Source organism: Molossus molossus, unplaced genomic scaffold (assembly GCF_014108415.1).
Source record: "Molossus molossus isolate mMolMol1 unplaced genomic scaffold, mMolMol1.p scaffold_m16_p_1, whole genome shotgun sequence".
NCBI classification, from domain to species: Eukaryota; Metazoa; Chordata; class Mammalia; order Chiroptera; family Molossidae; genus Molossus; species Molossus molossus.
Genome location: NW_023425344.1, coordinates 83,214,831 through 83,238,863, shown reverse-complemented (window position 1 = coordinate 83,238,863; position 24,033 = coordinate 83,214,831). Strand labels below are relative to the sequence as shown.

Genomic DNA, 24,033 nt, shown 5'->3' with positions numbered 1-24,033 from the left:
CCAGAAGGCAGTCCCTTTATGATAGAATCGCATACACAGTTCCATCACGGACCTGCCTTCTAGAAGGGGTCAATTCCACAGCTTTATGAGGCCTGGCTGTATTCCCCAAGTTAGTGAGCCCCGTTATTAATGTGGAAGCAGTGTAAGCCCAGGGAGATGACTGTAACTGTCACCAGGAAGGTGAGAGTGGTGGAAAAGTAAAACAAAACAAATCTGCAAGAAGTGGACAGCCAGTGGGGACATTCTGAGAGGGAAGAACCAGGTGGTGCTTCATTTTTCAGGGAGGCAGCTGAGAAGGGGAATTGCAGCAAGTGGAAAAAGCTGCTGTCAGAAGGCCTGGCCACAGAGGGGCTCGAATAATTATCTACTCATCATGGTATGTACTCAGTTGGCTTCTAGATTACAAAGCTTTTTAGGGTAAACTAGCCATTATTTCATCAGGTTTCACAAAACCACTGGCTTGTGTGTGTGAAAATTCCTGCTGTGAAACTAGGTTCTAACACGACTAACTGAGTCAAACTGCAAGTTGAATCAATGACACCACTAGACAGCAAGTCTTTCAATTCATTTTGCGGCTAAATGTTCAGGTCACCTTATAACAGCCCAGGACCGTTCCAGGCTACAAGACATTAATGAGGACAGACCTATGTCACTGCAGAAATGTCCACCTCTTTGCAAAAAGTAAGGTTGCGACTCTGGGACAGACATCTCAGCATGTGCGACAGAGGTGAATGAAGGGCAGACCAGAGACTGGGGTCAAACTTGAGAAGTTCTGAGGTTTCTAAGAAAGAGGATTGAAAAATCCATCCCAAACTTTGACTAATAATGAAAAAGTAAAGTGCTTATATTGATATCCTTGGATAAAAGGTAGCTAATTGACCAAGGACCCTTGCCTTTGTTTCTCTTCTCTGCCTCGACACAGGGACAGGTAGAAAGAAGTTACTTGGCGGGGGTTGGAGGAAGTATGCAGGTTTGTTATCCTTTCCTCCTTAGAATTTTACATGAAATGCACAGAGGACAAATAGTACTGCTAGAAATAGATTTCTGAGTTGAAGATCCAGTAAATTTTGTGATCCTATAGAAATTCTAAAGAATATAAAATAAGTAGAAAATAAACACAGGCTATAATGTCAAAACACAGGAGGAAGCAATCTGATATTATAAGAAAAATACATAAATTTTTTATGCATCCAAGTCAACCAAAAATTGCATTTACGGTCTCTGGCCTGAGGACAATGATTAGGATATGCATTTTGCACTATGGTCACTTGAGTACTTACCGTCTGTCTGAGTGTATGCATGTGTGTCCATGTGTGTGTTTATTTTTTTTCTTTATTTCTGCATACTCATACTCAGATCTTATTAGGTAAAAATAACAACCAGCTGAAAATCAACCATCTAAATAAATAAAACTCTTAACAGTATATCTATTTCCTTTAGATCAATATCTGAAAGAAACAACTGAGATTAGAAATTACTTGCTCAACATTTACCAATTATTTTTTGACTTCATAATACAATTTACAAAGTTCTAATTTAAAAAATATTTTCTTCTTTATCGATTTCAGAGAGAGAGGAAGGAAAAGGGAGAGAGATAGAAACATCAATCATCAATGAGAGAGAATGTCGATTGGCTGCCTCCTGCATGCCCCCTACTTGGGATTCGGCTCACAACTTGGGCATGTGACCTGACTGGGAATTGAACCAGCGACCTCCTGGTGCATGGATCGATGCTCAACGACTGAGCTTCAATGGCTGGGCAAAAGTTCTAATTTTTAGTAATACAACCAAAGACTAGGAAAGTCCTAAACTCACTCAAAATAACTTTGAAAAGGTAAGAGAGATGTTTGAAAGAAGAAGAAGAAAAAACTCACAACATTTGCTTGAGGTGATAAACACAGGAAGAAAACAGGAGTGAGACAAAAGTTTAGAAAAAAAAAAGATGTGGTGGGCAGGTACGTAATGGTGGCCTGGTACAGAGCAGGAACTAGGGACAACACTGTAAGACAGAACAAATATGCATGAAGTCCATCTATGTCATGAATTCTGGAGTTTCCCAGGGTTTAGGCATTCCACTACTGGCATGCCCACATCTTCTCCCTTAGGACATCTCCCCTATTTGGGGCACTCTGATGACCATATCTAGATTGATGATGGCACTGCTTAAAATCTGACTGGTTTTGTATTCCAAATGCATAAAGTTGGTCATTCTCGCCTGGGCCTTGCCTCTCACACTTGTCTTGCCTTATCTCCAGCAACTTGGTGCTCTGGGCACATATGGTGCAAGGCACATCACCTTTCCTTCCTCAGGTTCTCTCCTTAGCATACAATGATGGGAGTAAAAATATAACTGAAGGTTAAAATCAAACACTTCCGGCCTCCCTTTCTTAAAATATCAAATTCCAAAGTGAGTATAAGATGGTTTGCCATGTGCAGAACTTGAAAGAGCAAATCTCAGTGAATTGATTCCAAATAGCCTATGTAGACCTCATGTCTGAGAAACCTAGATGAGACTATAGCAATAACAAAATAGTGGCCAACTTGGGATGAACTTGCACTCCCTCAGGCTTTTGGGGCATATGATGCATGAATGTTTCCCGTGGACCCTACGAAGGCGTGAGCTGGTGTGAGCTCACCTCTGATTCTGCCTTCAGGACTGAAGGGCAGAATGTGGAGGTAAACCCTGATGGCCAGGAGCTGAGGAAAGAGTTGCAAGCCAGCATCTGGAACAGAGAGTCAGTGTGGATCAAGTAACCTTCAGGAGAGAATGTTCCCCTCAACTCCAATCCCCATGTCCCATCACCACTGTCATGGAAATTTACACACACACACACACACACACACACACACACACACACCAGGGGAGCACCCACCAGGGAGTTACGTTATTACATTAGGAAGGCCCAGAGAATGCAAAGGCAGTCTATGATGGCATCAGTCTAGGTAGACCTATCCTTTCCCTCAACTTGCCTCCCACCCATCCTCCCCGGGGTCAGAAGCTGGTGACCTGGTGTCTAGGGATGAGGAGGAGCAGCATCAGGAGGAGTGAGGGACCAGCTCGTGTGGACCTTGTAGATCATCACAAGAATGCTAGATTTTAATCAGAGTGAGATGAGAAGGCATTGGCAGGTACTGAGTAAAAGAGGGACATGATCTGACTGATATGTTAAAAAGAATCACTCTGGCTGCTTGGTTGAGACAAGGGTGGAAGAAAAGAGATGGGTCATGAGGCAGGTGCAATAATCTCGGCAGCTACTGATGGGTTCTTGAATGAGAGGGGAAGTAGTAAGGGAGGTGAGCAGTAGTCTAATTCTAGATCAGTTGTGAAGGTAGAGCTAATAGAATTTGCTAATATATGGGATATAGAATTTAAGAAAGAGAAAAAAGTCAAAGATACCTCCAGGGATTTTTGCCCAAGCAACCGAGGGAATGGAACTGCCATTTATTGAAGTCAGAAAGACTGCAAGGGGAGCAAATTTTAAAGGGAAAATTAAGGGCTCAGTTTAACACATGTTAAAGTTGAGATGCCTTGTAGACAACCAAGTGGAGATTTGAGTGGAAAATTGGATATAAGTGAAGCAAGACTTCAGGGAAAATGTCTAGGTTGGAGATAAAAAATTTTTAAACCATCAGCATGCAGATAGAATTTAAAGGCATGAAAGCACATCAGATTCTCAACATAGTGAATGTAGACAAAAGAGAGAAGAGGGACACAGACTAAGCCCTGATCTATTTGAGTGTTTAGAGATAAGAGTCAACCAGCAAAGGAGACTGAGAAGAAGAAATTGGAGCAGTAGGAGGGAAATCAGGTAGGTGTATATGAAGTCATGGAAGACAGAGAAGGAAGTTAGTTATTCTTTCAAATGCTGTTAACAGGTCAGGAAAGTGATTTCCTCCTTCTGCTAATGTCGGAAGCAATTGTTTGCTGCAAAACTAATTAGCATAACTAATCATGAACTGCCTTCTGTTACCATCATTTCCAGCATCGCCTTGAAATATATCTTTGACTGTTATTTGGCTTTTTATGTGTCATTTTCTTGACCAGATTATAAACTCTCTTAGGGGAGGACTATGACATAAACTTCCTTGATCCCCATGCAGAATTGAGCAGAGGGTATTGCATGTAATAGACATTTGACAAACATTTAATCTTTTAATTTGCATATTCCACTGAATTATCACATTTTTCATGAAATATTGCTTAGTTAATCTGTCTGGAAGTGATCTGTCCCTTCTGTGAACTCTAGTTGCACTTAACAATTATTGCTTTGTATTACAAGTTATCTTTTCTAGCTATGAGTCTTGTCACTTCTAACTTGGGATTTGTAATCTTCTTTATAGAGAGGGAGAAAGGAGGGGTGGGGGGAGAGAGAGAGAGAGAGAGAGAGAGAGAGAGAGAGAGAGACATAGATAGGTTACCTGCTGCAAGCGCCCTGACCAGGGACTGAACTCACTACCTTGGTATGTGCCCTGACCGGGAATTTAACCCACAGTCTTCTGGTGGATGGGACGACTGAGCCACACCTGCCAGAGTGGGATTTGTAATTTTTTGAGGGCAAGGAATGAGTTTCACGTGTTTTTATATACTCTAAATGGCCAACAGTGAATTAATTAACTCATGTAATCTTCAACCTTGTCTGTATCTAAAGTGTCTTAAATACATGCTTATTAATAAATACGTGTTTCCCCAATGTGTGCTTCCTTTCTGACCCAGAATGTGTTCTTTGGAGTCTGAGACTTCTGCCTGCACTGCCATGACTGCCATGTTGTTCTGCAGTGAGGGAAGCTGCCATTCCATTAGAGAGCTTTATGGCATCATTAAAATAATCACAGCCACTGAAATGTGTTGTTTATTTTCAAAAATAAAACCAAACTATAATAGTGTGTTTTGCATCTCAATTCCAAGAAGGAAGTGATGAGCACAAGATCATGTGACCCAGGCTACTGGGATGACTTTCTTGGATATTAAAATAGATCTGTATATGACATATCAAGTTTGCAATTCTGGGCATTCCAACCCTTGCAGCGAACTGGAAAGTACATTCATTTATCTCCTCATTTGGTCCTATAGGGTTTGATCTAGATTCTAGATTATAAAAATTAGAGCAAACCGAAGTTGTCCTAAAATGAAGCATATAAAATCTTTATAAATGGAACAACATGGTCAAGAGTTTCCATCACAAAACTGAAATACAAGGATAAAGAAAGAAATCCCTTATGTCTTTCAAGATGACAAAACAGAAATTTCCTCTCAGGGGAAATGGGAAAGTAAGTGAAGAACAATGATTTGGTGTCAGCACTTAATAAAGAGGTTAGTTAGAAATAATCTATTGTGATTGGCAGCACCATTTAAATTTAACATTTTCAACTATAATCTCTAACACTTAAGAACTACCCTCATCAATAAACATTTTAAAAAGTAAGGAAAACTTTATTGATAGTTTTTCCCTGACTTTTCTAATTGACTTTAAGTATCTGATCTTATCATGGAAGAACAGTGACCCAGATTACATAATATATTCTGGGATTCCACATAGAAGGTGAAAATTAAGTCTGTTTTTTTAAAAAAACAACAACAAGGTGTTCTAACCTGGCCATGTAATCATGGGATTCTTTTTTGTTTTTTTAAATTCTCACCTGAGGACAGATTTTCATTCATCCTCAGACAGAGTGGGATGGGGGTGGGGGGGGAGACATTGGTATGTCTCTCTTACATTGACTGGTTGCCTCCCGCATGACCCCCACCAGGGCTAGGGACCAAACCGCAACCCAGGTATGTGCCCTCAACCAGAATCGAACGCTTGACTCTTTGGTCCATGGGCCAATGCTCTAACCACTAAGGCAAACTGGCCAGGGCTGATGATGGGATTCTTTAATATGATGTGATCTTACTAACCATGAAAATCAGTAGTTTTAAAGGATTAAAAACAATACATGTCAATGTTTAAACCAAACTTCCAGCAAAAGCTGCCCTGAAAAAAAGCAGAGCACAAACAAGAATTTTGTTCACTATGTTAAGTAAAAATTTGAGAAATCAAAGCAATTCCTACCAACCATAATTAAAATATGAAAAACAACAAAAGCCTCAGGAGAAATACACTTGGATAGAGGTGTTAGCTAATGCTATGTTGGTAACTGCATTGTTTTATTTTCTCGTATTATCTGCCTGGCTTTGATCGATGCAGTCATGAAGTCTGTGAAGTCCCGTGTCCGAGGAGTTTGACCTCAAGAACTGCTGTACTCTACAGGGGAAGGGATTAGACCAAGTAGAAAGTAGAATTGGAGACAGGGACTTAGCTGGCTTTTCTCCAGTTTTTTTTCAGAATCTAGAAAGATTTCTGGTATTTTATGAATAACATGAGAAAGAGCCAAAATACACAGGAGATTATTACGCACTACACATGTATAATGGGTATCTACAATGACCTAACGGGCATCTAAAATGTAGTGTGTACCTCTCTGAAATCACAATAAGAAGAGGACTAATTAGAAAGTTTGGGAGAGTAAACAAGGTAAAGAATCAGAGGAAAGTTTTATCCTTATATATAAAATTTTTCATGTGTATTTAAAAATATAATTTAAGGAAAGAAAGAAATCAGGATAGAGAAAATAGGGCATTATATTTTTTAAATAATTTTTTTATTTTGGAATAATTTTTGGTTGACATGCAGTTTTTAAAATAATGCAGAGAGATCCTGTATACCTTTTCTCCAGTTTTTCCCAGTTGTAACATCTTGCAAAACTATAGTATGTGTGCATTGGATTTTGATGTGGTAGGGTAGAACATATCTTAAATGAAGTATGGTGACTGTTTGCATAAAAAAGACATGTCTATGAGAAATCAGCATCTGGATTCCACTTAGTTCAGGACAATTTCATGGAGGACACAGGGCTATGGAAAGTAGTTGACTTTAAGAAAGTTATGATCAGTAAACCAAAGTGGAATATGTTTGAGGCCCAGGAAACTATCTGAAAATTTTGCAAGTTAACAGAGACATAAAGAATAGCTAAGTGATTCTATGTGGCCAAAATTACCTACCCTAAAGACATTACAAGAAAAGAAAACTATGAACCAATCTCTCTCATAAATATAAATGCAAAAATCCTCAATAAATATTAGCAAATTGAATAGAACAATGTAAAAAAGTAATTATACACCATGACCAAGTAGGATTTATCTGAAGTATGCAAGTTCAATGTCCAAAAATCAATTAATGTAAGCCAGCACATCAGCAGACTAAAATGGAAAAGTGACATGGTCAAATCAATAGATGCAGAAAAAGCACTTGTCAAACTCCAACACCCATTCATGATAAAAACTTTTAATAAACTAGGAATAGAGAGAAACTTTCTCCACTTGATAAAGAATAGCTATGAAAAACCTACAGCTAACATCATACTTAATAGTGAGAAACTTGGAACTTTCTCATAAGATCAGAGAAAGGATGTCCTCTTTTACTACCTCTTTTCAACCTTGTAATAGAGGTTCTTTAGAGTAAGACAAGAAAAGGAAATAAAAGGTATACAGTTTGGGAATAAAACTGTCTTTTTACATGACATAGTTGTCTATGTAAAATATTTGAATCAACAAAAAAATCTCCTAAAACTAATAAGTAATTATGGCAAGGTTGTAGGATACAAGATTAATACACAAAATTCAATCTCTTTTTTGATATACCATCAATGAACAGGTGGAATTTGAAATGAAAAACACAATACCATTTGCATTAACACCACCCCAAAATGAAATACTTAAGTATAAATCTAATAAAATATGTATAAGACCTATTGAGGGGAACTACAAAAGAAAAAAAAAAAGAACTAAAGAAATGGAGAGACATTCCTTATTCATGGATAGGAAGGTTCAATATTGTTAAAATATCAGTTCTTTACAACTTGAACAATTTGTTGTGTGCAATGCCAATCAAAATCCCAGCAAATTATTTTGTGGATTTTGACAAACTGATTCTAAAGTTTACATGGAGAGGCAAAAGATCCACAACAGACAATACAATATTGAAAGAGAAAAACAAAGTTGGAAAACCATCATTACTTGATTTCAAGACTTATTACAGACTACAGTAATCATGACAGTGTGGTATTAATGAAAGAATAGGCAAATACATCAATGGAACAAAATAGAGAGTTCAAAATAGACCCACAAAGTCAACTGACAAAGGAACAAAAACAAGTGGAGCAAGGATAGACACAAACTATCATTCTCAATACATGGTGCTGAAACAACTGGATATCCACTTGTAAAAACATAAATCTAGACACAGACCTTACATCTTTCCCAAAAATTAACTCAAAATAAGTCACAGATCTAAATGTAAAATGCAAAACTGCAAAAAGTCCTAGAAGACAGCATAGGGGAAGACTTAGATGACCTTGGGTATAGCAATGACTTTCTAGATACAACACCAAAGTCATGATCCTTAAAATAAATAATTGATAACTTGAACTTTATTAAAAGTAAAAACTGTCCTATGAAAGACAACATAAAGATAATGAGAATATAAGGTACATAATGGGATAAAATTTTTGCAAAACATACATCTGATAAAAGAATACTGTTGTCCAAATAGCACAAAGAACTCAAAATTCAACAATAAGAACACAAACAAGTGTGCCAAACACTTTAACAGACACTTCACTAAATAAGCTATACAGATGGCAAATAGACATGAAAATATGCTCCATATCAATTTTTATCACAGAAACGCAAATTAAAACAACAATAAAATACCAATATATCTAGACTGTCCAAAATACAGGACCAAATGCTGGGGAGGATGTGGAGTAACAAGAACTCTCATTCATGGCTGGTGGGAATGCAAAATGATACAGACATTCTAGAAGACAATTTAACAGTGTCTTACAGAACTAAACATACTCTTACTATGAGATCCAGCAAATGTGCCCCTTGGTTTTCACCCAAATGAACTCAACACATCCACAAAAACCTGCACGTAAATGTTTATAGCAGGGTTTTTTTTGTTGGTATGTGCCCCTAGCGGAAATCGAACCCTGGACTCTCTGGTCCATAGGCCAACGCTCCAACTGCTGAATCAAACCAGCCAGGGCTGTTTATAGCAGTTTTATTTGTAATTGCCCAAACTTAGAAGTAACCACGATGTCCTTCAGTAGATGAATGGATAAATAAATTGTGATACATCCAGACAATAGAGTATTTTTTAGCAATGAAAAGAAATGAGCTATTAAGCTATGAAAAGACACAGAATATCTATAAGCATATTACTAAGCGAAAGAAGCCAACCTTAGAAGGCTACATACTGTATGATTCCATCTATATGACAATCTGGAAAAAGCAAACTATGGTGACAGTAAAAAGACCAGTGGTTGCCAGGGGTTAGTAGGAAGGGAGGGATGAACAGGTACAGCACAAAAAGTATTTTTAGGGTGTGAAACTACCATAACAATGGATACATGTTATTCTACATTTGCCAAAACCCATAGAAGGAACAACACCAAGAGTGACCCCTATGGACTTTGGGTGATAATGAAGTGTCAATGAAAGTTCATTATTTCTAACAAACTTAACACTGGTGGGGATGTTAGTAATGGGGGAGGCTATGCATGTGTGGGGCCAAGGAGTATATGGGGAATCTCTATACCTTGCCTCTCAACTTTACTGTGAACCTAAAAGTACTTTAAAAAATAAAGTATTAGAAAAAAAAAAAAAGGAGTAGCTGGGTGATAGGGAAAAAATGAGAGGAAAATTATATAGTTGCTCTTAAGCAAAAATGAATGACTATTATTTCTGACATCAGTAAAAGTCTTTTAGTGAAGGTGACAGCTAAGGAAGACAATTTTGACAAGTCCTTCTGTGTCACTTAAAAATTTGTGACAGAAGATATTCGATCACCCATGTTTCTCTCTATTTGTTATGCAGGCAAAGATTTAGTAAATAGCTTTGAGAAGCCAGATTTACCTATCAATCTATCTACGTATCTGTCTATAAATGAAAGCAGGGTGTATTTTAATAATTACTAGATGTAATATTTCTGCCTTGGTTCTTTTATCTTGTATTTCAGTGAATTTTCATGACTGTAGTTCTGTCCTTTGTTCAGTGAGTGTAGCAAAATTTCATTCTCTGAAATTCTCTTCTGGAGAAGTGGGAGTCTGAGAGCTGGGCTGAGAGGAGAGAGGAGACAGAACTGGGAGCGATTCAGAGTGCAGCCAAGGAGCACAACTCAAATGAAAGCCAAGTTGGCAGCCCAAGGGCGCTGCTGCACAGCCTCCAGGCACTAAATGCCGGGAGCACAAACAGCAGGCAGCCAGGGGAGGACACTGACACAGAACCCAGCTTTGAGGTTCAATACAGACCAGGAAACTCCCAGCCCAAGGCCTTGGAAGGGAGGGCAGGAACTTAAAAACTAGGAGCTTCCCCAAACATGTGCTGAAGCAACAGTCCCTTTATATAGGACGGCAATGGGCTCACTCTGGGGAGGAGGGCACCATTTTAAACCAGAAAACTCAAAAGGGATATAAAAATCATTCACTGGAGCTTGGCTGGAGTGAGCATCATCCTGTACACTGAAAGGTTGCCAGTTTGATTCCCAGTCAGGGCACATACCTCTATTTCTGGTTTGATTCCCCAGTCTAGGCATGTGCGGAAGACAACCAATCAATGTTTCTCTCTCGCATCGATGTTTCTTTTTCTCTCTCTCTCCTCACCCCCACCCCTTCCTCTTTCTAACATGTCCTTGAATGAGGATTTAAAAAAAAAGATCACTGGAATTCTACTTAGCCATAAGAAAATGTGAAACAATCCATTTGCGACAACATGGGATCTTGAGAATATCATGCTAAGCAAAATAAGTCAGAAAAAGTAAAAAACCATATGATTTCACTCATATGTGGAATATAAAACTGAAGCTACAAATGAACAAACAAGAAAAACAAACAAGCAAAAACTCATAAATACAGACAACAGTATGGTGGTTACCAGAGGGAAAGGGGGTGGGGAGCAGTAAAGGGGGTCAAATATATGGTGACTGAAGATTTGACTTTGTATTTTTAATAATTTTTCTTTATTGATTTTTAGAGAGAGAGGAAGGGAGAGGGAGCGATAGATGAGACAGAACATTGATTGACCTCCTCCTGCATGCCCCTCACTGGGGATCGTGTCCACAAACTGGGCATGTACCCTGACTGGGAATCGAACCAGCAACCTCCTGGTGCATGGGTTGATGCTCAACCACTGAGTCACATCGGCCGGACAAAGATTTGACTTTGGATGGTGGGCACACAATGCAATATACAGATGATGTATCAGAGAACTGTACACTCAAAACCTATATAATTTTATTAATCAATGCCACCCCAGTAAATTTAATTTTAAAAAGAAAATACTGTTTTTGATCCATGGTTGGTTGAATTTGCAGATGTAAAACCCAAGGATATGGAGGGCCGACTGTACATTTATGGGGGAAAAAAATCATATAAGTTGGCCATGACCATCTTTGAGTTATATGCAGATTTTTATGGTATTACAGTATTTGAACACCGGTTTCATTATTACAATGCATTTTCATTTCCTCCTCTCTGCCTCCTTTCAGGAGGGTTTGGTCTACACTGTGCTGCTGGGCGTGGTGAGCCCTCCTCACTGTGCTCTGGAACTGTGAGTCCTCCTCAAGCTTCCCCACCCAGCTTGATATGATAGTTTAAGCTACAGCAACTCCTCTCCAGTCAGGGGCAGTAGCAGGAAGCCACGTGCCCTGGACCCTGAGATCCCCTACTCTCCTTTGCCCCTTTGTAAAAGAGATTTATGCTCCCTAAATCCTTCTCCGTCATGTTCCCCTATTCCCAGACTTGCCTCACACATCCTGGACCCTGAGACAGGAAGTTGGTAGGATGTCAATACAGTGTGCTATGTGTCATATGTGTCTCTCAGAACCATTGCTAGACATTGTCCCTTCCATCATAACACTGAGACACCCCACCGCTAACCTAGACTTGCATACACTGGTGGGCACCATTTTTCATCTGGGGCTCTGCATTCAGAGAGAGCATTAATACTGTCCTCCTCAAATCTAGGGTCTCTCGATGAATAAAAGAAAATGGTTTTTATTTATGGTTAAAAGGAAAACATGTAAATATATTCTACAGAGGAAAGAGGTTTTGTGATGGTATAGTTGGTATGATTCCAATATCACAAAATATGTGGGTATGTGTGCATATGCCTAGACAATAAACCAAAATATTTACAGTGCTTATTTCTAAGTGGTAGAGCTAGTGATGATTTTCTTCTATATATTTTTCTAATAAAAATTATTTACAATGGGGGAAAAAAGAGGGAACATTTGTAATACTTACAATAGTAAAGATTTAAAAAATTAAGAATGAGATATTAAGGTAAAAAATTTATTTACAAAACTGTTACCTTATAGCATATCTAAATTTTAAGAAAAAATTTCTATTGAGTTCTTGCCAGTACAAAGTCAAAGATTATTTTTACCCCTTTATCAGAAAACAAAAAAGGTCAAGTATAATGCACAGACCAAACTTGAGCAAATCCAAAATAAATACCTATAAATTTATTATATAAATAAAAATCTACCAGATGTGAATTCAAACATATATACTTATAAATAGAATACCTTTGGAAGGGTAAAAAGAAGTTGATATGGTGTTTGCCACTGGAGAAGTTTAAGATGTTATCATCTCCTTGAGATCTTTGGTGCTTTCGTGCTCCATGAATTTTAGAAATTAGAAACAGAGTAATTAAAAGAAAGAAAAAAAGGTATGCAAATTTCAGTTCCTCTAATTATTATTTTTCAATCAGCTTTGGAACTTTCCTTACTCATAAAACCTTTTCTCATTACTAGATTAGATTTATATGGTTTTTATTTATTTTGACTTACTGCCAAAAACATAGTGTCTCTTATTGCCCTGTTTGGATAATAAATAACTAGAACCTGTTTTCCCACTAAATGTTTCAACACCGAATGTTGTGGAAAACTTTCGCCTTCTTTGCAAAACGTCTCACGATGCTGCTGTTAATGGTGATGTAACTGCTGAGCTTGGCCCTGCCTTCAGTTAGGTGAAGGTCTGATTATAGAGGAGCCTTGAAGTTAAGATCAAGGTCTGTAATAGAACAGTTATCAGTCAGGTGCTGGGTCTAGACATTTATTTGGACACTGATGCATTTGTGCAGGTTCACTCAAATAAACTCAGTGCCTTTCTCCGTTTTGAACCTCCTTCCTCTAAATTTAAGTTTCATAAACTGACCTTCTTCTGGGAGTGAAAAGACACGGAGGTAACACAATGGAGCAAGATAGTCTCCTGAACGACAAAAGGTGTGGGTCGGACCACTTCCCAAAGTCTCTCCCGGCCTAACCTATACATATCAAATATTTACTTACGTTGTGTCGGGTTTAACCAAGCATGGTTTGCAGATTATTCCCATGGTTACGTGAAAACTGTATGTGTTAATTTATATATTATGATACTAACTGATGACAGGTGACTTGTGTGCAAAGGCCATGCTATTTAAACAGTTAGGAGAGAAGTGAGGACATGAAGGAGCTAATGAACATTTTAAAGGTGGTACGTCAATTATCTGGGGGCATCAGTGAACCACCTCAGCACTCATATGTGTTTCTGTGCATTTATTTACTTCATCAAAAGTTAAGAGCATTACCAAGTGGGGAAAAAGTGGGTGTGAGAACTCTGAGGAACCTTAAAATAATGGCTATTACATTAGTGGAGAGGACAAATAGACTACTAGACTGAAACTAATTCTGCAACGAGGAAGACAGAGTATTGGAAGATAACCAAGCAGAGAGAAGTGTCAGATATGAAAAATTAACAAGCTATAAACAATCGTAATAGAATAACAAAGGAAACATGAGTTAGAATTCTGAGAACTGGAATTCAAGCATTGAGAGCAGAAGTTAAACATGCCAAATAAATAAACTACGTGTCATCATAATGGATATGTTTTCTTTTAAATGGTCTGAAACACCAGTTCTGAGGATTGCTTATGAGTTACACAGAAAGCACAAAAGAAGAAAAAAAAAAATTAGAGAGAATATGTAAGAGTACAGCTCAGCAATGGCATTTATTATGGATGGGGCCAGTTCAACTCATCCGGGTAGCATTTTTATACTGAATAAACTTCTTATTCTACTTGATACAAAAATAGATTATGAATTCAAAGGAAGACATTTTCTTGTATATTTAGTCTTTTTAACACTGATCATTAACTTTTCATGGGGATTTTGGGTAAAATGTGCTTTGAAACATGTCTTAGTCACATATGCTTTTATACATATTAATACTTTATATTCAAGCTCAAAAGAGAAATAGGGAATACAGACAATTCTCTCTGTTCTTGTTTTTATGATAGCAGATGTCAAAGACGGAAATGATCCAAGGGGGAGGGTAAAATCAGTTCTGCGGGGGAGAGAGGCCACTGGCAGGAATGCAGCCCTCGAGTAAGCCTGAGGGGACAGATCCTCTGCATCAGGAGAAAGGTGTCCTTAGTTGGAAGCGGGAACCGTTAGCCAGGTTGCATGGGTAGAGAGTCAGGTAGGTTGGTAGATTTGGTGTTGAGGGTGCGTGCATTGTGGGAAACAACGTCAGCTGAGACTCAGGAGAAAGAATGAGGCATGAGGAGAAAGAAGATGTGAAAGAATCCCTTGAGCGACTTACTGGGGGCCCCACTTGAAGAGAATTGCCATGAATTTTAAAAGAGATTGGTTCAGACACATGGGCAACAGTGTGAAGCAGGCAGAAAACGGAACTTCATCAAGGCTTTTTCAGGCAAGTCAGTGGAAAGCATGGGAACGAAACCAGCGGTGGGCTTGATGAACAGGAAGGTTTTGGTGAGACCAGCACCTTGGAGGTCCTGGTGGCATCAGACATTTTTCAGAGACAGGGTTCCAGGGGCAGCTGGCTGTAAGTGAGGAGGTGGGGGTTGGAGAAAATGGGCCTGAAATTCTGATTTGGAGAAGGTGAAGTTCTTGGTAATGGCAGGTCTAGGGTATGTCCCTGCAGGGAGTGGCTTGGATGGGTTTGAGGAAAGGTGACGGGGTATGAGCAAGACAAGAAACCGAGTGAGAGGCTCAGAGGCCGTGTGGACCATTTGCCTGAATATTGAAATCAACTAAAATGTATGTCTGAAGTATGAAGGGAGAGGGAGAGGGAGAGGGAGGGTAGGAGAAGAGATGGAAACAGTGGGATAGGTTCTAAATTTTTCAAAGAAAATAAGTGGAAGCACCGTAAGGGAGGGTAGATTGTGGTAGAGTCTGATGCCATGTACTTTTAAAATTAATATTTAAGCCCTGGCCGGTTTGGCTCAGCGGTTAGAGCGTCGGCCTACGGTCCTGAGAGACCCGGGTTCGGTTCCCGCTAAGGGCGCGTACCTCGGTTGCAGTTTGTCCCCGGACCTGGTCGGTTGTGCGGGTGGCAGCCACTCGATGTGTCCCTTTCACATCGATGTTTCTCTCTCTCTCTCTCTGTTCCTCTCTCTCCCTCCCACTCTTCCTGAACAAAAAATGGAAAAAAATGTCCTCGGGTGAGGATAAAAAAAAAAAATTAATATTTAAGAGACATGTAAATGAAAATGTTGATAACCATTGATGTCTGCCAGAATAGAGGTTACATCAGATGCAGCTGATGAGTTTATATCAAATATCAGATAACACACCAAAAATGATTTTATATACTTAGTAGTGAAACTAGAGGGCAAATTTTTATCATGACTTTGAATGTTATTTCTACTCTTACAGGATTAATAAGAAATTTCCAAAGTCAGGACGTTGCCAGCGACCTGCTAACTTGAGAACTGTGAGAGGACTGAGTGAGAATACTAATGAAGTGTTTGGAAGGGGACCTGGCCAATGTAAGTACCTGATGACAGGTCATGACGGGTGAAACCGAAGACGACATTCTATGTTGGAGAAATTCCAAATCTGCGTTGCCACATTTTTTTTATACATTGTTTTAAACACAAAACAACATTTACACCAAAGGTCACCTTGATCTACACTGGTTTTCCCTAATGTGTCCTCCAGATGCTTTATCTAATATTTCTGAGAAGAGTCTTTTTTTAAGAAATATAAACTCGCCCTGGCCAGTTTGGCTCAGCGGTTAGAGCGTCGGCCTGCGGTCCGGAGAGACCCGGGTTCGGTTCCCGCTAAGGGCATGTACCTCGGTTGCAGTTTTTCCCCGGCCCTGGTTGGTTGTGTGGGTGGCAGCCACTCGATGTGTCCCTTTCACATCGAGGTGTTTCTCTCTCTCTCTTCCTCTCCTTCCCTCCCACTCTATCTGAACAAAAAATGGAAAAATGTCCTCGGGTGAGGATAAAAAAGAAATATAAACTCTGCTTCTGAATGTTGTAAGTACTGGGGGAAATATTTAATAATCGACATTAAAACAACTGCCCTGGCCAGTTTGGCTCAGCGGTTAGAGCGTCGGCCTGCGGTCCGGAGAGACCCGGGTTCGGTTCCCGCTAAGGGCACGTACTTCGGTGGCAGTCTGTCCCCGGCCCTGGTTGGTCGTGCGGGTGGCAGCCACTCGATGTGTCCCTTCACATCGATGTTTCTCTCTCTCTCTCTCTTCCTCTCTCTCCCTCCCGCTCTATCTGAACAAAAAATGGAAAAATATCCTCGGGTGAGGATTAAAAAACAAACAAACAAACAAAAAAAAAAACAAAAAAAAACTGACTAGCCATATTTTTATAATTATGGGTACATATTAAGATGCCAAACCCAGAATCTGTAAAGTTAGATATATTTGATCATCTATATTTAGCAAAAACAAATGACTAAACCTTAAACAAGGTTTTTACTTTTTAATCTTAAGCAAGGTTAGAAGGCAAAAAACAAACATAAAATTAGTTGTGGCATGTGGGATGAAAACGAATATTCTTTAAAAAAGAGGTTTTGTAAAACAATCAGAAAAAAACAAACCGTAAATTCTCTAAAGAGCAAAAGACATGATTATGAATAGGGATTGAAAATAGAAATGGCTAATGAATATATAAGAAGATACTTTCAGAAAGAACTGAAAGAACCTGGACTTCTTTGTTTATAAAATCAATAGTGCCCAACTTTAAAGAGGAGGCAGAGAAGCAGCCCTCTCCATTGCTGTTAATGGGAATGAAAATTAAAACAGTAGCGACTTTCTGGGTGTCAGTTGGCAATTTTTATCAAAATCCTAAATATGCATACTCTTTGACCTAGCAGTTCCCCTTCTAGGAATTTATTCAGAGGCAGTAAGGTGTGTCTCAGCATCAGCAATAGTAGAAAAACATTTGAAAGTGTTAGCAGTCATGAGAATATACATCCCACAGATTGTTGAGTGAAATGAGTATGTTACAAAATAGCATGTGTGCTTTTAATTGCAGTTATGTAAAAACATGTGGGTGTTTGTGTATGTGAATATATGTGTGTGTTCCAACTTATGTTTAAAAGAATGGTGATTGTCTTTGAGCAGTGAAATTTCTGATCATTTTTACTTTCTAGTTTATGTTTTTGAATATTACTTGAATTATGTGTGAGGACCACTTGCAACCTGAGATTAGATTATCACTGCTCTGCGTCTTTGCTCTTGTTCTCCCCTCTGCCTGGAATACCCCTGATTGCCTTCATTTCTCTGCTCAAATGCCCCTCCATTAGAAAGGTCTGCATTTACCATTCTATTTGATATAGAACACCACCCTTCTGTGCCCATGCTCCATCCCTCACCCGTGTCAGTTTTCTATGCTGTATTAACACCATATTTTATATATATATATATATATATATATATATACACACACATTTCCTTTATTGATTCTAGAGAGAGAAGAAGGGAGAGGGAGAGAGAGATAGAAACATCGATGAGAGAGAACATCGATTGGCCACCTCCTGCATGCCCCCCACTGAGGATTGGGCTCACAAGCTGGGCATGTGTCCTGACTGGGAATTGAACCAGCAACCTCTTGGTGCATGGATCAATGCTCAACCACTGAGCCACACCAGTTGGACCACCATATAATATTTAAAATTTTTGTTTATTGTCTGACTCTACTCCTCCCCCACTAGAAAGTAAACCCCACAAAAGCAGGACTTTGTTTTGTACTGAACTGTAACCCCAGTGCTGGAAACAGTGTCAATCAAGTATCAGGCACTCCATAAATATGTGGTGAATGGGTGAAAATACCCATATATGTATGTTTGTGTGAGTGTATGTGTGCACGTGTGTGTATGTATACACACGGATATGTGAATCGAGCATCTTTTACCTTTGCTCTAATTCCCTACAAGAAATTCCTTGAAAAGACCTTGATTGAAAAGGAAGAGAATGATTAACTTCTAAGCACTTCATGTTTTGTCTGGGGCCAGCCCTACCAAAGAAAAAATGTTTACCTTACATTCAGCTTAATGTCTATGCTGAACTTTACTTCAACATTGATAGTGATACCTTTAATTGAACTATCAATGCAAGGGGGGAAACCCACCTATTTATCTCATCTGAATCCCTGATCATTTTTGAATCGAATTAAGTGCGTTGCTCCTGAACTGCTGAAAACCTGTGCTCACATTTTGTGAGCAGTTCCACGGGAATCCAAGAAGGAGCACAGAAATTTCAGTGTCAACAACTGTGAATTTCTTTCCCCCTACATCTTAGAACACAGTTTCCTTGGCTAAAAGGAGGGACCCTGGGTGTCCCTCCGCTCACACAAGTAGGGGTCTGATGATGCCTCTGCCAACCCAAACTCAGGACGCAGGATAAAGGCCCGTCACCCACCCTCACTGCGGCTGATGCTACTACCACGGAGACCCGCGGGTGCTTTGACTTCACGGAGCTGGTGATCCCACTTAGGATGGGGGGTGGGGGTCAAAGTTGCGCTTACCTGTTTATTTCTCAGGGGCTGAACCACTTCGGTGATGCACAGCTCTAGGTGGTTGAGATAGTCCCTTTCCGTCTGTATCAGCTCCGCGATGATTTTGGCTCGCTTTGCCATCATTGTCTGAGCCAGGGGCTCCGCCGCGGCGCCCTCGGCCTGCGGGGTCATCTTCTCTGTGAAGTGAGAACGTACATGTGAGGCATTGTGCTGAGGCTCCTTGTTCCTTCACGACAGACAAGCCACCGCGGGGCTATTGTTCGCAAGGAAACCCGCTGAGGGTGTGGGCAAGGCGTGTTCTTAGAAAGGGATGATGTGCGGTAGTTCCCCTAAAGTCAGAGTCCTGTGAACATAGGAGCACAGAGGGGTGTGAGAATAGACTACTTTTGACAAGTCAGTTAAATGATATTCGGCTGCCCTGGTTCGTCTTTAAAATATCGCATTGCTACTATTTATGGGATACACCTGTCTTCAAGCTAGAGGGAAAATGTGTAAAAACACAGTTCAGAACTTCTGGACACATGATCTTTTTCAAAATTCATTTTTAATTATTGTTGACATACGATATTATATTATTTTCAGGTGTACAACATGGTGATTAGATGTTAGCATACCTTGCAAAGTGATGGCCACCTCAAGTCTCGTAACCAAAAGCAGTTATTAAGCTTTCATTAATTATATTTCCTATGCAGTACGTTAGATCTCTGTGACTTACTGTATCACTGGCCGTTTCTACTTCTTAACCCTTCACCTTTTGCCCATCCCCAACCGCTCCCATCTCTAAACCATCCGTTTTTTCTGTATCTGAGTTTTCTGTTTGGTTTTGTTCACTAGTTTTTAACTTGCCACATATAAGTGAAATCATACAGTATTTGTCTTTCTCTGTCTGATTTATTTCACTTAGCATAATACCTCTAGGGCCATCCATATTGACACAAATGTCAATATTTCATTCCTTATAGCTGGGTAATAGTTTATCATATACCTTTCAAAATTAGTGTTTTGGATTTTTTGAATAAATACCCAGAAGTGGGATTGCTGGATCATACGGGAGTTTTATTTTTCATATTTTGAGGAACTTACATGCTGTTTTCCTTCGTGGCTGCACCATTTTACAATCCCACCAACAGTGCACCAGGGTTTTCTTTTCTCCACATCCTCACCAGCACTAATTCTTTGTTGTTGTTGTTTTGATAATAGCAATTCTGAAAGGTATAAAGTGGTATCCCTTGTGTTTTGAATTTGCATTTTCCTGATGATTAGTGCTGTTGAGCATATTGGAAGACCAATGTCAAAGAATTTTTAATCTATTTTGAGGTTTTTTTTTTTTTTTTTTTTTTTTTTTTTGTTTTTGTGTAAGAAAAGGGTCTAGTTTCATTTCTTTGCATGTATCTTGGACACATTTGTTTTAAATAATAGGAGACTTTTTAATTAGTAAGTGGAACACTTTCCATCTTTTTGGTTCCTATTATTAAAACTAATTGCTCCACATTCTAAATGGATAATATGCAAACCTTACTAACATGGAAAACAACTGCATGAGTGGGATTGTTCTTTCAATTCACAATCAGAATTCATGAGAAATGAGGCTGTGGTGGACTAAATACATATCAGCTAAGATTTTTGCATGGCTTATCTTCAATACTGTGCATATCTTGCTATCTCAAAATTCTTGAACTGAGAAACAAATTTTTCATTAAAAATGACTGAAGATCTATTGAGATCAATGGGAAGCCTCATATGCAGCCAGGGTTTTATATAAAGTCTAATATAAGAAAGCTAAATATTTTCAAGGATGAGCCTCTCTCAGTAATGTACAATTTTGGAAGCCACAAACTAGGTCACCAATGAAATCAGAGCAGTAATAGAGAGCAGGGCAGTGTGTGTGTGTGTGTGTGTGTGTGTGTGTGTAAATGAATTTGCTTCAAGCTCGAGGTCATCACAAACTTAATTTTTATCTTAGTCTCTGCAGCTGCAGAAGTAATTTCATTTCCGTTAAAGCTAATACAATGTTAGTAACTGATATGTTAGACATCTTTGGTGCTGACACCACTTCCTGAGAATGTAGAGCTTTTAAAAGGTTTCATAAAGACTCTCTGTGGGAAAACAAAAGCGCACAGGTCACAATGTACAGAAAGAGAGGATACTCTCTTGGATGACTGCAGAAATGAAGCTAAGAAAACTGGAGAAACTTAATTATAGCGAAGTTAATGGTTCCATGAAAAAGGCCTGCCCCGAAAATGTGAAGAGGCACTTGGAAAGTAGTGAGTCCTCCTCTCTTTCTGGCCCACTAATTTCAGGAGTTCCAGCAGAGGCTCCATTATCAAACATCTGTGGAGAACGCCTTGAAGGTAATTCCAGTGTTAGTTGAAAGAGGCACTAATTGATCTTTGGCCAATCCTGACTTTCATGTAAATACTCTTCTCAACCCTCTGCCTTGAAGCTCTCTTTCCTTCATCAGGAAAGAAAATGGATTTGACAGATGCTATCTGAGAGCACACAGTTTTACAAGACTTGGGCCATTTCAGTGCCAGGAAATAATCCACCTGAGTTGTGGAAGAAGAGAGAATCTATACAAAGAGAGAATGAATGCATGAGGCATTCTGCTGTCTGCATATCTTAATCTATGCTCTGAGCATTTTTGGATGCTTGCTAATTTATAGCACATTTAGTGGAGAGTAGAAGAAACTTGCTTCCCAGCATCCCAAATTTGAAAGAAAAAGTTACAGTCAAATGTCATTATTATGAATTATTTTGGATATAAAAGAGGAAGGCAGGTCCCTGGTGAGGGGACCTGCAGTGAGCCGGCTGTATACACCACAGGAACTCTTGTGAGCCTCTTGTTGGCTGTTTCTTCTAAAAGGGTCCAGGTTGGGAGACAGAGGGCAGAGGGGAGTGATGTTTTGTTTTGTTTTGTTTTTTTGCTCCTGGGATATATGATGTAGCTCACAGGAAAAACAAAATCAAAACAACAACAACAAAACAGAACTCACTAGTACAGAGCTGATAAACCAGTGAAGATAGTATCTAGTTATTAGTTAACATTACCTCAAAAATAAAAGGAACACTGTTGAAATACTGTTCTGACTGACATCTGCTTTTCCACATCTAAACCTGTTGTGCCTCATAAAAAGGATCCATCAGTCATTTGTAGGCCTAGCAGGGAAGAGGGAGTCCCCCCTGATCTTTAGGGAAGAAATGTCCCTAAAATACATTCCCAGGTTCCTTGTAGTTCTAAATATTGGACTCAATTCAATTTAATTTCTTTTTCGAATTTCCCCTTGCTACACTTTAAAATGCACTACCTCAGTTTTGATCCATTAAAATTTGCTTAAATGTTCTAATTTTCAACAAAACTTACTCAGGTACAACTGTGGGGCGGTGGTAGCTGAAATAAAGTGTTGGTGATGGTATTCAACTTCAGAAATTCTCCCCTCAGGTCTGAAAATGTTTTCAGAGAATTTAGAGTTGAGCAACCAAAATATCATTGTTTGTTCTTTTGTCTCAAGTTTATTGTAGGAACAAAGACTTGACTTGCATGATTTAATGGCCAGGTCTCTACTTTTTATGTTGACATTTCTGAAACCAATAAACTCTCTGCAATGCATTGTGGGCACACGTTTTGTTTTCATAAGATCCTCTCTACCTTTAAAACTTTTATCTTTTAGTTATGCTATGTTTTTACTTATAAAACCATCTGTAACACATGGATATTACCGACTGTATCAGCCAAATCGGCAGTCTGCTGTCATACTGTTTTATTTTGAGTTAAAGCAACCGAGGAACTATGGAAAAGAGGGAAATAGCGAGCTTTACAAACAAATACTTGTCCAATAAAAGACTGTCAAAACTAAAGTAAGACTGAGGCCAAAAGCGCATGCAGGTTGCTTGCACCAGAGCACTGTGAAAGCTCTATGTGACTGCCTCCCACTGCCCGTCTTTCTGTCCTTCGCCTGCAAGCTGCGTTTTGCCAGGAGTGACGGTGGATGTGCACTATTCTAGTCACGAATTGTCTTCGTGGCAGATGTGGACATTTCTGGCCAAGGAAGTTTATACAAAAGGAGGAGGCTGTGGCTTGGGGAGAGGATAATCAGGCTTAAGGTCAGCTCTGCCACTCTCAGCAGTGAGAATGGGGTGGACGGTTAGAGATCCTCACAGAGTCCCTGTGTCCCCATCTGTGAAATAGGAATAAAACCATTGTGGCGTTATCATGAAGACTGAATTGAATGGGCAGTAGTAGAGAGAAGCTCATTTTTTGTTCAGATAGAGTGGGAGGGCGAGAAGGAAGAGAGAGAGAGAGAGAGAGAAACATCGACATGAAAGGGACACATCGAGTGGCTGCCACCCGCAAGAACAACCAGGGCCGGGGACAAACTGCCACCGAGGCACATGCCCTTAGCGGGAACCAAACCCGGGACTCCGTGGTCTGCAGGCTGACGCTCTAACCACTGAGCCAAACCGGCCAGGTCTCCTTAGGATCTTTAAAACAGAATACGTGTTGGCTGGTTCCATGGGCACAGGAATGATAGGGTTTCATTCTCTGTTCTCTTGAACTTCTCCATCACCTGGGGCAAACAGGTACCATTATGTCATCAAGTTGTCAAGAAGACTGCTTACTCTGAGCGGGTGGACAGCTACATTCAGACGGGAGAGGAAGGGGAGAAACAGGCAGCACTGCTCCCAAGAGGACGTCAGAGCGGAGCGGGGGGTTTGCAATCCTGGGTTCTCACCTGTGTGAAGCCCTGGTCTTGCAGAAAGATGAAAAACCCCAAATGTAAGGGAGTGTTTGGGAAGGACTGAAGACAATCTCCTAAGTTTGTGCATGCTCTTTCTGCTTTGTTGTTGTTATTGCTGCTGCTGCTGTTTTGGATGGATTTCACTTTATTTTTTTAATTATAAAATAATACATATCTGCTTAAATTGTAAAATTATAAATATATTGCAATATTTATATTGTAGTGGTTAAGTGCTTAGACTTCGGACCAGACTTCCTGGGTTCAAACTCCACCTCTAACACTTACTAGATCTGTGACCTTGAACAAGTTATTTAACTTCCTCGTGCATCAATTTACTCATCTGTAAGTTAAGAATAACATTAGTAAAACTTTGTAAAGTGGTTGTGAAGATAAAATGAGATAATGTTTATTAAACATTAACAATGTTTGGCAGTA

At 39.5% G+C, this 24,033-nt stretch overlaps 1 protein-coding gene across 1 annotated transcript in view; it reads right to left on the bottom strand.

The window, feature by feature from the left end:
- ARHGEF38 (Rho guanine nucleotide exchange factor 38) overlaps nucleotides 1-24,033 on the bottom strand; it is a 146,585-nt gene that overhangs the window by 77,607 nt on the left and 44,945 nt on the right. Inside the window, exon 2 of the mRNA XM_036239760.1 lies at nucleotides 18,872-19,038. Coding sequence (XP_036095653.1) covers nucleotides 18,872-19,038 — 167 coding nt within the window. The remainder of the gene's footprint in view (nucleotides 1-18,871; nucleotides 19,039-24,033) is intronic.